At 40.1% G+C, this 14,285-nt stretch overlaps 2 protein-coding genes across 9 annotated transcripts in view; one reads left to right on the top strand and one right to left on the bottom strand.

Annotated features, from left to right (window-relative positions):
• Positions 1-3,869, bottom strand: part of sobpa (sine oculis binding protein homolog (Drosophila) a) — a 63,486-nt gene extending 59,617 nt beyond the window's left edge. For 6 of the 7 annotated variants that reach the window (XR_001167718.3, XM_076877800.1, XM_076877802.1 and 3 more), the window contains exon 1: positions 3,729-3,869. The gene's annotated coding sequence lies outside the window, so the exon portion shown is untranslated. The remainder of the gene's footprint in view (positions 1-3,728) is intronic. The other variant, XM_076877801.1, reaches the window with a different exon arrangement.
• The window catches only part of pdss2 (prenyl (decaprenyl) diphosphate synthase, subunit 2), a 33,228-nt gene continuing 22,408 nt past the window's right edge, over positions 3,466-14,285 (top strand). For both annotated transcript variants that reach the window (XM_004559284.2, XM_004559285.5), the window contains exons 1-2: positions 3,466-3,969; positions 11,864-11,998. In XM_004559284.2, coding sequence (XP_004559341.1) covers positions 3,719-3,969; positions 11,864-11,998 — 386 coding nt within the window. In that variant the 5' untranslated portion in view covers positions 3,466-3,718. The remainder of the gene's footprint in view (positions 3,970-11,863; positions 11,999-14,285) is intronic.

Here is a 14,285-nt window from a genome sequence, read left to right as displayed (position 1 = left end):
GTTCCGGAGGAAAACATGTATCAGCTCAGTATACACATTATCGCATATACTGTACATTCATGCCGGTACATGCTGGTCTTGCAAAGCTCTTTAAACAAGACAATGTGACTGAATGTTTATAAATTGTGTTTTTTCCTCATGTCTAAAATGCATCATTTTCTTTGTGTCATACAAAACTGATCCAGCTGCCCTTTACTCTGTGATATTTCTTTGAATACAAGGCCGTGAGGTTCATGCATCCCTCTGCCTTAAAGTGGAATTACAATAAGGGAAGCTGCTGAGAGTGCTGCTGCTGCTGAGGCTGCTTGTGGCATAGTGACACCCATTTGAGCCGGAAAATCAGCAGGAACAGGAGCTGTGAACCGTGATGTGGGGTCAGGGTGAGATGACTTGTGTGTTACATGCTCTTGCCATGCCTTGCAAAGTGGCAGCTCAGCTACATGACAGGAGCCCTTTCTTTAATGTGCTCCCCCAGGTTTACAGCAGTCTGGTTTAGTGTAATTTAAATCTAACACTTTGAAAAAGGGCTACAGTCGAAGTGAATTTTTGATCGTACATGTAAAATCCACACCTGTGTACACCCTAAAGCAAATTACTGGACTTAAGGGTACATGTGTATAATTTTAAGGTCTTTCAACATCTGGTCTGTGTTTGGCCTAATGTAAACCAAAATTCTGTAAAACTTCTAGTCTTGGATTTTAAAATTATACCTTTATTTAAGATGCATAAAAACATTTAATACAACTGACAAGTTTAATTCTTTATCAGTCTGAACCGTCCACTCATATCTGAGCTCACTGACTTACTGACTTCATAGTGTCTTAGATTCAGCTTTTTAAATCATATTCTTTTAGTTCATTTAGACTTTTATTTAGATAAAGTATCTTATCCAGATTTTTCAAGGTCCTTTAAAGTCCTGTCTAGGGTAAAAGAGAAGTACCTTAGAGGGTACAGCCCAAATGCATCTCTAAAGATACAATAATGTACTTTATTTTCTCAGAGTGTGCAATCTTACATGAATCAGTAGAATTCTGGTACAAATTTGCTAAAACTAAATTTGATCCTAACCTTCTTTGCTCAAAATCACCAAAAGGAATACATGGCTCAGTTACAAAGTGCAGTTTTCCTATTGCCTAAACACAAGAACGTTGTATCTGTGTGTGTTTTGTAAGTGGCTACAGTAAAAGAGGATGCAGCTCTATGTTGTGTAAGCTGTCCTTGACAGACTTCTCTGCAGTCCTGTTATAAGCAGATGGAGGAGGATTCAATGAAAGCTTTGTTAAACCACTGAGGCTGTGAGGGCATTACCTTATCACACTGTGGAACGGTTATATAGTCACAAAGATTGGGTTACATGAACTGCAACATGAGGACGCTCACTTTTCATTATTACAGTTTGAAATCAGTTGATATTTTCAAGGGGTTTTCCTTAGTTGAAGTATGTGACATGACATTAAAATTCATGGTTTTCTTATCTGACATTTGCCTGAATACAAACACATAATAAGTTAGGGAAGGCCTAAACCACAATTTAACCAAAAGTGAGTGCATAGTGGCCTAAAATCTCAGGAAGTATGTCTTTAAGTTGCTGTAATCTGACTGAATATGAAACTCACAGCTGTTTGAAGCAGGAGCAAAATAATGTCACTGTCAGTTAGAAAGAAAGAAAGAAAGAAAGAAAGAAAGAAAGAAAGAAAGAAAGAAAGAAAGAAAGAGGGCTGCTTTTTTACAAAACTGAGGAGAACTGATGTTCTCTAATGATCACACATTACATATAAAACACATTAAATCACAGAGCAGTGCTGCCCTCATTCAGCAGCTTTACAAATGTGTATGTAATAACATCCAACTCAAATGGAAAGCAGATGGGCCCTCACATTAGCAGACCACAGACACTGCTCTTTCTGCTATGCAGAGACCTTTCTTGATCTTTGCTCACTTCTGGATAACACATGTTAATGATAACTTAACATTTTGACAGTTTACAGTTTTGCTTGTTTTAAAATAATTGTTTCTATATATTAGTAGATTATCTTACATTGTTTCAGGCTCAACTAATTAAGTCATTTGTAACCTCTGGATTTTCATTTCAAAAATCCAGAGATAAACAGGAATGGTTGTACTAGCTTGATTTCCTCCAAATAGAAAAATCCATCTGTTTGATGTGATCTGGGGAGATCTGGTGGATGGGTCAACACCACGTGGTCTTTGATATGTTCATCAAGCCATTAATGAGCATGTTTTGCAGTCTTGCTCTGAGAGGCTGTTGCTGTTGGTGAGTGCTGTTGTCATTGATGTGTGTGGAGGCTTTTATGGTTAAACAGCCCACAAAATATTGAGCTATCATTGTGGAGAGTGACGATAGATGTTTAGTTTAGGTGTTAAAGTTTAGTTTTGATTAAATCAAAAACACATTTTTTTCCTTATTTGGTCAGTATTTATATTTTACTCCATTCTGCTTCAGTGTCTTCATTCAGACTTGTGTAAAGACACTAAATAACATATTCATTTACGTCGGTCAGTTTCACTGGCGCCAGCATACATTCCAGTTTGATTCCTACCAACACTCTGAAGGTCTGTATTTACTGGTTTACTCACCTGCTTTTCTGATCCTGGATTATAAAACATTTTCTCTTAAAAAGCTGGTGCTGACAGCAATTTTTAACAAGTGACCAAAAAAAGATTAGCTTATTAATTACACTATAACAACAACAATAACAACAATAACAATAATAATAATAAAAATAATAATAATAGCTCACCTCTGCATGCTTATATAAAATAAAAGTATTAAATTTAGGAGGAAAAACCATGACAAACTTACCATAAAAAATAGCAAATTTGTGAGACAAAAGTGTTAAATGAAAATAATCTCAACACATGTATAGTAAAAACTAAAACATTTTTTAGTCAATGAACAATATGGATTTTTTTCCCGCAACCGACCTTTGGTGTTTTCATTATTTATTTATTTATTTATTTGCTGCCCATAAGCCAATTTCAGGTGAGCATCTCAAAATTCTGACTCACTAGGTCTAAATTTTGAGTTACACTTCTATGAATTTGAACTTACTCAAAAGGAAGTTGAAAATTGAACATACTCCGTAAAAGTAAAACATTACTGACTGGAGTTACCTTTGCCTGGCAGAGGCAGAAGCTTCTATACAGTTCATTTTGTACGGTTAGGTTGGGAAAGAAAATCTCACATATCTACAAATTCAGTGACTCTAATATGGCGCTGTCACTAATATTTTACTGTCGTCACATGTAGGGTCTTGCCGCTGAATAAACTGTGTCAAAATAAAAAATAAATTTTTTTTTATGATATATATACTCACCTTGTGATATTTCGATTAAAACACCGCCCCAAACTTTTAAAATACCCCTTTTTTAAAAAGGAGTTTGGTTGGGCGTGCTCTCCGGAGCAGGGGCGTGGCGGAATGTGATAACAGCCCTAACTACGTATTTCGACGTAACGTATCACGTGTGTAAAAATGGCGGCTTGCAGTGGCAGGTCGTGGGTAGTGAAATACAACTGTATATTCTGACTTTGACTTTCTGTTTGTTTAGTTTCGAGATAATTTTTTACGTATTTTTAAACGCGGTTCGGCTCAATGACATGTGGCAGCATTAGCGGTTGAATGAGCGGTTTAAACTTGCAGTAGCTGCTGTCAGAAGCAGCTGTGGGCTACTCGAGTGTTTTTAAGTAGGAGAGAAGATGTTTTCACCTTGTTGGTCACGACTGTCCTGCGTGGCTTTGTCCAGCCGAGGACGTCTGAGGACGCTGAGTCTGTTCTCCAGCTCTGGATCCTCAAACTGGAGCAAAGTTGTCTCCGATGCTGAGAAGATCGTGGGATATCCGACTTCCTTCATGAGCCTCCGCTGCCTCCTCAGTGACGAGCTCAGTAACGTTGCCATGCACCTGAGGAAGTTGGTCGGCACTCAGCACCCTCTCCTCAACACTGCCAGGTAAACACCGGGTTCACCAGGTCCCCATAAATACAAAGAAACACAAAGATAGCGAGTTTATTATAGATAACTGCAAAAAATAAAAAAATAACATCTAGAAAATGCAGCTAGCTAAAATACGTTAAAAACTTGATTTTTAGGGAAATATGGGAATAAAGTGCGTACTTTCAGTTTTAACTTGAGGGGTTTAAAAATAATTCTGCATTACTACTTTAGGTGTTACAGCTATTTCAGAGCCTCAGATGTATTTAGACGAACTAACATACCTTTAAATAAAAGCATTGTTTATTTTCTTGTCGTATCTTTGGCAGTCAATGACCTGCTGGAGTCTAGAACCCATAGAAATCACCATATACAGCATTTCCTTCCTTTAGATGCTTTACTGCCTGTTTATGGGTCTCACTGCCCTCCGTTTTGTATTTAATAACTGTACAGGCATACTCTCTTGGGTTGAGATCAGGTGACTGACTTGGTCATTGAAGAATATTCCATTCTTGGGTTGCTTTTGCAGTGTGCGTCGGCTGATTATTGATTTCCCCTGTGGAGCTCTGTCTGCAACATTTGGCTGAATCTGAGCAGAGAGTGTAGCCCTGTACACCTCTGAGGTCATGCTTCTCTTCTGTAAACTCTACCTGTGGTGCTGGCAGGCATACATGCCCACGTCTACACCATGTTTGACAAATGTGATATGCTTCAGATCTCGGTGCAGGTTCTTTTAGGTGTTCTCTGTTAAGGTCTAAAATGGCTTGCCTGTTCTTGCGTGTAACCGGTGGTTTGCACCTTGCTGTAAATCCTCTGTTTTCATTCATGAATGTAGTCTTGAATGTAGACTGTGACATGTCCTCCAGAGTGTTCTTGACTCAGATGTTGAGAAGATGTTTTTCTGAACCAAGGAAATTCATCAGTTGTCCTCTTCGACTTTCTTCTGTGGTCTTAGACATTAAATCTAATCCAGAGATTTTATTTTATTTCATTAGTTTGCCATGAAATAATGATAGGACAGTCCAAGCCAACTGTACAACTGCACTTGACCTCATTTATCCTCGTATATCCTTTCATTACTCTGTCACCGTCAGGTTACAGAACAGCTGACCACAACCAGCAGTTATTGTTTGGGGGTTTTTTTTTTTTGTTGTTGTTGTTGTTTTTTCTTTGAGTCAAGCAACAGCCGATGCGTTGAGAGTGGAGTTTAATTATGTGTATTTGGAAAAGTGCATACACGTAAATTTCAGTGCTTCATTCTTTACATTTTGATGCAGGGGTACAGGGAGGACTCACTTTAGTCTGTGGTCAAGTGTTTGAAAGTGTCCATAGTTTGATGTGAATACTATAATATCATAAGTAAAGCCAGCTAATAGCCTGTTAATTTCCCAGCTTTGACTGCAAGACTGGCAGATGCGAGGAAACGTATAAACCGATACTAAATGCATTACTCTGATTGCTGTTCTGTCTTACAATAACATGTATTAGCTACATGTGACATGATAGCAACTGTAGGCTCTTCTGCTAAGAAGTTTGGCACTAGCCTTGACTCTGAAGTGTGGAGCTCTCTGCAGGAAGAAACAAATTAACCCTCATAACAATTCAGCAGAAAATTTGCTGTATGTGAAGAGAATGGGGCCACTGGCTGAGATTTAATAAAGATTGAGTTCTTGTACAAAAGTGTTTTTGGGCTGAATTTGGTTCATTTAGTTGCAAGAAATATTTGGAATGAGCAGGATTTCTTTGATGACTTAAGGTGCAACACTACAATTAAACATGTTAAAGATATAAACTAATAGAAATCACCCCGAAACTCCCCGGTTGGTTACCTAAACAGAGGATATATATCTTTGTATTACAAATTTGCTAAAATTGTAAGGGCAACTATTGCACCAACATAATTTTGTAGAACATAAATCAGGTGCAAAAGTTGTTTTTCCAGTTTTTTAACGTGTTTAATTCAAGGATTTTTACAAATGTATCACCGCATGAATCAGAAATGCAAAAAAAAGTCAATTACTACAAGGTTTTTAGGTATAACATTGCTCATAAATAAAGCTCAGAGTGATTTTTTTTATATACAAACACCTCCATAAAAACTTTTAAGAGTATAGACAGGAAGAAAGAAGTTTGTGTTGTGAGTCTGTACCTCTTCAACCACTCCAAGTCTCTCACCCAGTTCTGTTGTCCAAGTTCAAATCAGTTTCTTCCCCAGATCTTTTGGATATATTCTCACACTATTATCAATCAATCCCTTTCATCTGGCTGTAGTCCAGATTACTTTAAAACATCCAGGGAAACAATAATTCGAGGCCAATTTCCAAACTCTTGTTTATTTCCAAACTCCTTGGCCAAAGCTGTTGCTCGTCAGCTCCAGATTGTTGAAGGAAACAGTATCTTTGCTTAATTTCAGTCTGGTTACAGACAGAACTACAGCACTGAAACCCTGCTTGAGCCTGGTTGTGCTGGAGGTTTCTTCCTGTTAAAAGGGAGTTTCTCCTTTCCACTGTTGCTAAAACACTTGCTCAAAGGAGGGTTTGGGGGGGGGTTTGCCCCATAGGTGTGAATGTGCGAATGGTTGTCTGTCTCTGTGTGGTGGCCCTGCGACAGACTGGCAACCTGTCCAGGGTGTACCCCTCCTCGTGCCCTATGACAGCTGATCTAGGCTCCAGGGCCCCCCGTGACCCTGAAAAGGATAAGCGGAAGCGAATGGATCGATGGAAAAATGCCACTGCAGGACAAAAGCTTAATCCATACTGTGAAGCATGGTGGTGGAACCATCCAGGTTAGGGTCAGCTTTGCTACTTGATGTGTGTTGTGCTTTGTAATTATTGAAGGAGGAGAAGAGGAAAGCGGTCCATGACCTGAAGCTTAGGAGAGGTTGTCTAAGTGAGGAAAGAGGATAATGATCCAAAGTTCAAAAGAAACTTGTTTTTAGAGTAAGAATCAGAGTCCTGTTCTGAAGAGGGCTGTTCAATCAAGACATTTCAGACCCACTGACTCTGTTTTTCCAACCAGTGAATTCAATAAAGACACAAAAATTACAACTGTGTGATTTGCAACTTTATGTGTCTGTCTATAATAAAGATTTATTGTAGATGAACCGCAGACAATATTCTCAGTTCACAGTCCAAAAGCTTTTTTTAATTTTTTGCAACAGTTTATATGGTGCAAAAGCAAGTTCAGAAATATGTTTGTCCTTCATTTACGTCCAGTGAAGGATTTTAGAGGAAGTGACTAAAAATGCTCGGCACTCATTATTATCCCTGAACTTTATCCGGGGAGTTACCTGAACTTTGCTTTATCAAAAGAAATCAGGAACAGCACTAAGGAAAGAAAACAAGAAGAGTCCTCGAACTCAATCCTGCCATGCGGACGGGTGTGTTGGAAACAGGAACCCAAGGGTGTAATAACCTATACACCTAAATCTGATATGACAATCCATTTGGGTGTTGTAGCAGCAGGGGGTGGGGAGGCTGTGGGGGGGGAGGGGTGTAGCAGACCTCTTGACAGTCTGACTCCTCACTGTCAGCTTGGGTTGGCTGGTTCGTATTTCCCTCTGTGTCTCCGCCATAGACGCGCGGCAGATAAAAATATCCACAATAGCAGACAGGCAGACCCTCGTGGAGTTGGGTTTCGGTTTTTCCTTTCCTTTCATTCTCAAAAACTGCAGCTCAGCTAACTTCACCCCAAAGTGTGGAGTTACAGCGAGAGGCCTGCAGCCCAGAGAGAAGAAACTTTATTTGCTTTAAGGACAGTCCTTGAGAGTTTGACTTCGACTAGAACTCCCTTCTACTGGCTTCTACTCTTTGCATGTGATCTTCAGCCCCCACAGTGGGCATGACTGAAGGGTTATAACATAGTGTACAAAAGAATAGATGAGATAGGCGGAGGTCTTTTGAATAGTCCAGAGCAAGACAAGAACTGCTGAAGAGACAAAAACACTCCCAATAGCAAATATGTGAACAAGTAGCTGCTGCCAGTGTTTAACCTTCAAATGTGTTATAAAAAAAGACTTTAATTTGTGTTAAATTAGAAAAAAGAGGCTAGTTTCCATTTTGCATAGGCTGTAGATTTTCGATGGAATAATGTGTTAAACAAGGACTAGTGACTGATCGTTTTGCAGCAGCACTTTCTTTTCTTTTCTTTTCTGTTCTGTTTGTTGCAGTATCATAAGTGCCCACTGGGATAAATTAGCAGAAAGGCTAAGAATAGTGTTAATAAAACTAGCTGATAACTTGCTTCACTAGCTTCACTCTGTCATCCAAATACCATCATTTCTGACTCTAAAAAACCCCCCCAAAATGCTAACGTTGAGTCCAAAATCAACTTTAGCATTTATGCAGGCTTTGTCCATTTTTTATATACAGTCTATGCTGTTACCACTCTGCATCCAGTTCCAGCACTGCAATTAATTTATTTTCTTCCACTTATCCAATTCAGCATCACAGGGGATCTGGAGCTTGTCTCAGCTATCAAAGTGTACACCATGGACAGGTCGCCAATCTGTCACAGGCCTAACACATAGACACAGGGAACCATTCACACTAACATTCATACCTATAGTCAATTTAGAATTACAAATTTGGACTATTTAAATGAATTAAAATGTACACACATAAATGCAAAATGACAAATAAAATGAAGATGAGATGGTGCGCTTAGTTGCTGTGAAATGTGACAAAACATTGAAATCTGCCTTATTATTTTTATCCATTAAGTTTGGTTGTGTATAACTTGGCAAGAGAATCAGTTTTTAATTCTTCTCTGCTCTACATGATAATTTTAAACTACTGAGAAGAGAAAATAAAACATCGACAACTGCCTCTTACCTGGCCCCTTTAGAAACATATTGTTATTAGTTTTTGCACAATAGCTTTAGGATATTTCACTTTCATACTGTGAGTATTTACAAAAGTGCCGACCTAAAAAGTATATAAAGATGGGCCAAAATTGGTGTGAAGAAACAGAAAAAGGATTGGTACTCTTTCTTAAAAAATATTGGAGAAAACCTCAAACGCTATGGTTTGGTTCAACTTTAAATGGTAGTTTCAGCATGTGGCATAGGTGGTCATATTGATTGAAATGATACACACAATAGTTTGAAAATGTCACATTGATCAAACCACTTTATGTCTTAAAGAATTTTTTCTTAATACTAAATGCAGAAGGACCGTGGATCACAGAGAGTCGAAGAATCAGTGGATCCTTTCAGTGTTATTAAAAGCAGCTACACATTGTGCTTTACAGTGAGGAACTGCCTGCTGTACACCTGACTTTATGGAAATATGAGTCAAATCCTGGAAACCGGTTTAAACTGTTAGTCAATACTCTAAACATATCATCATCTTAATGTATCTGCTGTGCACTGTAGAGGCGGATGCATTGCATAAAATCTGTTAAATCCTGGCAAACTGGGGGGGATAAGGCAGACACGGGATCAATACGACGCCACATGTGAGGTCATACATTTGCATGCATTAATCCCTGCCGGTACTGGACGGTGGCTAAAGTTCCCGAATTCCCGGGCTGCAGTAGCAGAGCAGAAGGCGTGGTGACCTGTTCGCAACCCTTTTAAAATGACAGCAGCCCATTTCTCTCTTTCTGCTCCCGCTCTCTTCTACCACATCATCTTTTTGCCCCACCCCCTTTGCACCCTTTGCAGGAGGGCGTTTGTGATTGATTGATGTATGCTGGTGCGGATGGTGACATAAATATTAATCATCTGCCACCCTCAGGCCACAGGCTTCCCTGGACTCCACAGCTTCATAATTTTCGCTCTCTGGTCGGTTTAGCTCAACGGGCCGTGCTGCTGCGTTCATCAGCGCCCCGGTCTCAGCAACTATTTTCCAACTGGGTAGAAATTTAAAGTAGCCATAAATAAATCTTCTGAGCTGCGATGAAAGACAGCCCTGCACAGTGTCATCATAAATTTCTGGAAACTGAGGTGTTTTATGTGATTGGGTTTTTTTTTTCTATTTCTTTTTTTTTGGAGGGGGGGGGCAAAGCTCGGGGGCATTTTTCCTCCTGGTAGCACAACACTGTGAATCACTCCTCTTTCTTTCTTCTGTCATCTTTTCACGCTTTCCCATTTCTGTCTGGCCTCTATTCCCTCCATCTCCCTCCGTCCCCTCCCTCTCTTCATGCTCCGTCTCTCACATCCACTATCTGTCTAGGGTTCCTCCGCCACCACCGCCCCCCCCCCCCCCCCCCCCCCCCTCTGTGGCGCAGGGGTGGGTCAGAGAGGGTGGGGGCTCGAGGTTGGTAAGGCCGCTGTCTGGGCTTCGAGCAGAGGGGGGCGTGGCTGCTCGTCTGCCTCGGAGCCCCTAACGAGAGCGTGATTCATGGCACAAGGGGCTCCCATAGGGACAGGATTAGAGGTGCTCTGTCTAACCGCTCCCCAGAGAGACTAAAAAGATATTTAATCTGCCCACCACACAAGCAGCTACCACTGGCCTCTGTGTGTTTGTGTGTGTGTCTTCGTGGGTGTGCGTGTGCCTCTGTGAACACCTCAGAAGATTGTTGGTGAAGGGGGTGGGAATACCACGACCACCTCCATCACCACAACCCTTCAAATCCAAAAGAAAAAAAGTCCTGCAGTAAAAAAATTATCATTTTTTTCTTGTTATTTTCTGTGTTCAGGAATAAAGTTTAGCAGTAACTATAAATTAACATGGCATTAAATGAATATGCAGAAGTGCGATACTACTGCTGCATGCAATGTGCAATATTTTGAAAAGCTCCTTTGTTGGATAAATAACACTTCTGATCAGAGAAACAAATATGCTGCATGTATGGGTGTCTAACAGTAGGGATATCAAAAATATGGTCATCTCTGAATGTGAGAGCAGACCTACTGTTTTTGCAGGGCAACCAATCAGAAGAAGTGTGATCTTAGAAGGAGGAGGAGCTAAAACATCTTATTTTAGACAAATGATGAACTGAGAGAAATACCAAGATAAATGTTGATTATTCTGACTCATGCACATCTGCTTTATTACAGTAGATAATAAGACAATTACTGCTCTGTTTTAGCTGTTTAAATTAAAAGTTTATTAACTGTAACTTTATAAAAGTATTACCATCCCATGCCAGTGGAACATGATGCTTTATATTCCCTAACTTTAGCTTTCACTGCCTTCTAAGAGTTAAACCGAGGTGGTGGTGAAGCAGATATTGAGGTCGTTCAGATGGCGCCACGTGCACTTTGCCAGATTCCTCTGGGTGGCATCGAATTCAAAGGTGTTGCACCAAAAGTCATTGCTTTGGTTGCCAGCAGATTGCCACAGTTGCCCATAGTATTTTGCAGAAAAACTAACTACTATCCAAGGTGGAAAAATTGTGTTGCAAACCAAAAATGGAGCAGGTTCACCTGCGGAGTTGTGCCTCATGCCTGCAGCTGGTTTGTGTCCAACTCAGAGGTTAGGATTAGAGAGAGATAGGTTAGGTTTAGGATAGGTTTTTAGGCTTGTCTGATCGGAGCTTTTCACTCATCATTGTCACATGTCGAAAATGTAAGGCAAGTTGACATCACGTGGTTATTGGTCACATGTCTGCAAAACATCAGTAAGTGGAGTAAGCATAAGTGGTACCTGCTACATCTTCCTGTGAGTTTGAACACGGCTGGTTGGCAGAGGTCTTTTTTGGATGTACTTTTGCCTGCGTGGGGCCTCCCAGCGCTCTGGCTTCATCCCAAATTCATGTATTAATTGGTGATTCTAGATTAGCCATAGGTGTAAAAATGGGTGTGAATGGTTGTGCTCTGTGTCTGCCCTGTGATAGACTTCCAGCTGGTCCTGACTTCACACTCTGTGTCTTTGCCAAAACATTGCTGCTTTTGTTGTCACTACACACAATGAAGAGTGCTGCATGTGAGAGGCAGCGCTTTAATGCTGATGCTGTTTCGTTGCAGAGGCTTCGTCTATGACAGTAAGAACAACCTTCAGATGAGGGGACTGGTTGTCCTGCTGCTGTCTAAAGCCGCAGGGCCAAGCCACGCCGCCTCCGATCTCCTAGCCCAAGACATGGTCAGTGGCATCTACCCCAGGTAAATCACCTCAAATCGTGATACTGTTGTGATAATTATGTCTCTGCTTATTAGTAATTAGATTTGGTTAGCAAATATCAATTAAAACACTCGTCTCTGCTTTTTTTTTTTCTTTATAATACATAACATGAAAACTGCAGCTGGTTGTTTTTCTCATTGAAGGTTAAATGTTCCACCTTCATTTGCAGTTGCATGGCTGCTAAATCAAATCTGTAACCACACACAGGCAGCCAGGCTTTCACTTTTCATGTATGTGCTGTTCGGGGGGAAAACAGTGGGCAGTGTGAACATCTGTAGCGATGGATCGTAGAGCCATAAATGTGCGTGGCAAGCCGAGCGAGAAAGGCGATGCCACTTTTGTCCCTGCTACATGGCTGATGAAGGATAAACAGTGAAATAAAATCCTCGTGTCAGGTAATTCTATCTCGTCCTCTGTGGTTATCCTCCATATCAATTCCTGTAAATGAAGCACTACATCATCCTGTGAATATGATGAAATATGGAGACAATACAGGCGCAGTTGCAAGATCAAGTGTTTTGTATTGTATTCGGTTATATTTAGATTCCGGGTAATTGTGAGGGGAAATACATTAGGGAGAAATTTTAGCCTGAAAAATGTACATGAGGTGTGAAAACTTTTGTTGATGAAAATTTGATAATAAAAAAAAAAGTACATTTTTTTTTTGGTCTAGGGATAGACAAGAAATGTGGCCAAAGAAGGGAAGGGGAATTCTGTAAAGGCTCACGATCACTTCTCAGTCAGTGTATCACGAGCTCAGCGGCCTCCCAGGCATCAGTTGAAACTATAGATGGTGTAAAAGAGAGACGCAGCTCCTGGGACTGAAAAGTGAAGCCACTGCTGAAATACCTTAAACCTGCATTCTTGTTCATGCCCAACAGGGGGAGACTCCACTAGTTGTAATAAGATTTCTGGTTGTATGGAAGTCTGAGGAGAAACTGTGACCTCAGTAAATTTGAGGCTTAGTCTCTTGTTTGTTTGTTTTTCACGGTGTACTGGGGAAAAAAAGCCATGAAGCCCATTATGTAAACAAAGGTCATTGTTAAGGTCTTTACACACCGGCCACGTAAAATTCGTGCAAATATTATTTTTTTTAATTTAATTAAAAAAATTTATTTGTAAAAACTGATTAATTAAGATAAGAATAGGTGTGTCTAAAAAACCAAGCTCATTTCAAATTTTTCAAACCCAAATAAACAGATCTGTCCAATCGGACCAGACGTACTGGTACTGAACACACAATGACATGGAAATAGTAAAATATTACTGGTTTACCTCGGACACACAGCTAGACTCTGCAAACAATAGCTCACACATCCTGAAATATTGCAAAAGCATTCGTAATACAGCTTCCTGAGAATCGGATGAACCCAGAATCTCTATTTCTTCCTTTCCTGGTTTAGAGACACCAGGACCAGGGAAAAAAAACCCCAGAAAGAAACACCAGGACCAGCTCGTCATTGCTCGATAGAAAAAGAGGATTATGGGTATGCTTACTGGCTAGCAACATAGCAAATGCCAGTTAGAAGAACAGCTAATACTATAAATAATTTTAAAGCTTTTAAGAAAGGGAACAGGTGCAAAGATTATTCAGTATTACTGTTTTAGCTCTATTATGTCTGCTTATTAAGTTGGGCTGAAACTCCCCGCTGTCACTGGTCATGAGAGGTGAAGATTATATTTTTAGGCTTATATATGCCACAGCCCAGGTAGTATATAATAATATCATATTCCAGTAGCGCTTGGACCAAATCCTCCATCCTCTTGGCTGCTGGAGCTTCTGGGTTTACCACCTTGCACCCAGGTTGTATGCACTCTAACCAGTCATCCCCATTGGGTTGGTTTGCCACTGTTAGCCATTTGAGTGTCATAGCTTTAAAAAATGTTACAGACGTCCATAATTCCGGCATTAATTAGAAGTTAAATTTTAGTATTAAACTAAGATTGGTACACGATTCATATAAATTTGCTCCCCAGAGTATGAATCTGGCATATCTTCGCAAATACGTATTAAACTGAAATCATCATATTCATGTTCTCAACAAAATGCCATCAATTACTCTGGCAAACTGCTTTGAGATGGAGGGAGTTTCAGCCTTGGTTTCCAGACTGGAGGTGTTCAGTCTCAGTTGTTTAGAGTTCTTTAAAATGAGCAATAAAGCCTCAGGGAGCAGCTGCAGACTGTTAAGTCTAAATATGGTGTAAATGCAATAAAATGGCTCAACAAAATCACAAACTTAACACAGCAGTTTATTTTACATATTTAAA

This window comes from Maylandia zebra, linkage group LG19, assembly GCF_041146795.1.
Source record: "Maylandia zebra isolate NMK-2024a linkage group LG19, Mzebra_GT3a, whole genome shotgun sequence".
In the NCBI taxonomy this organism is placed as follows: Eukaryota; Metazoa; Chordata; class Actinopteri; order Cichliformes; family Cichlidae; genus Maylandia; species Maylandia zebra.
Note: the sequence above shows the minus strand (reverse complement) of the source record. Positions and strands in the feature narration are given on the sequence as shown.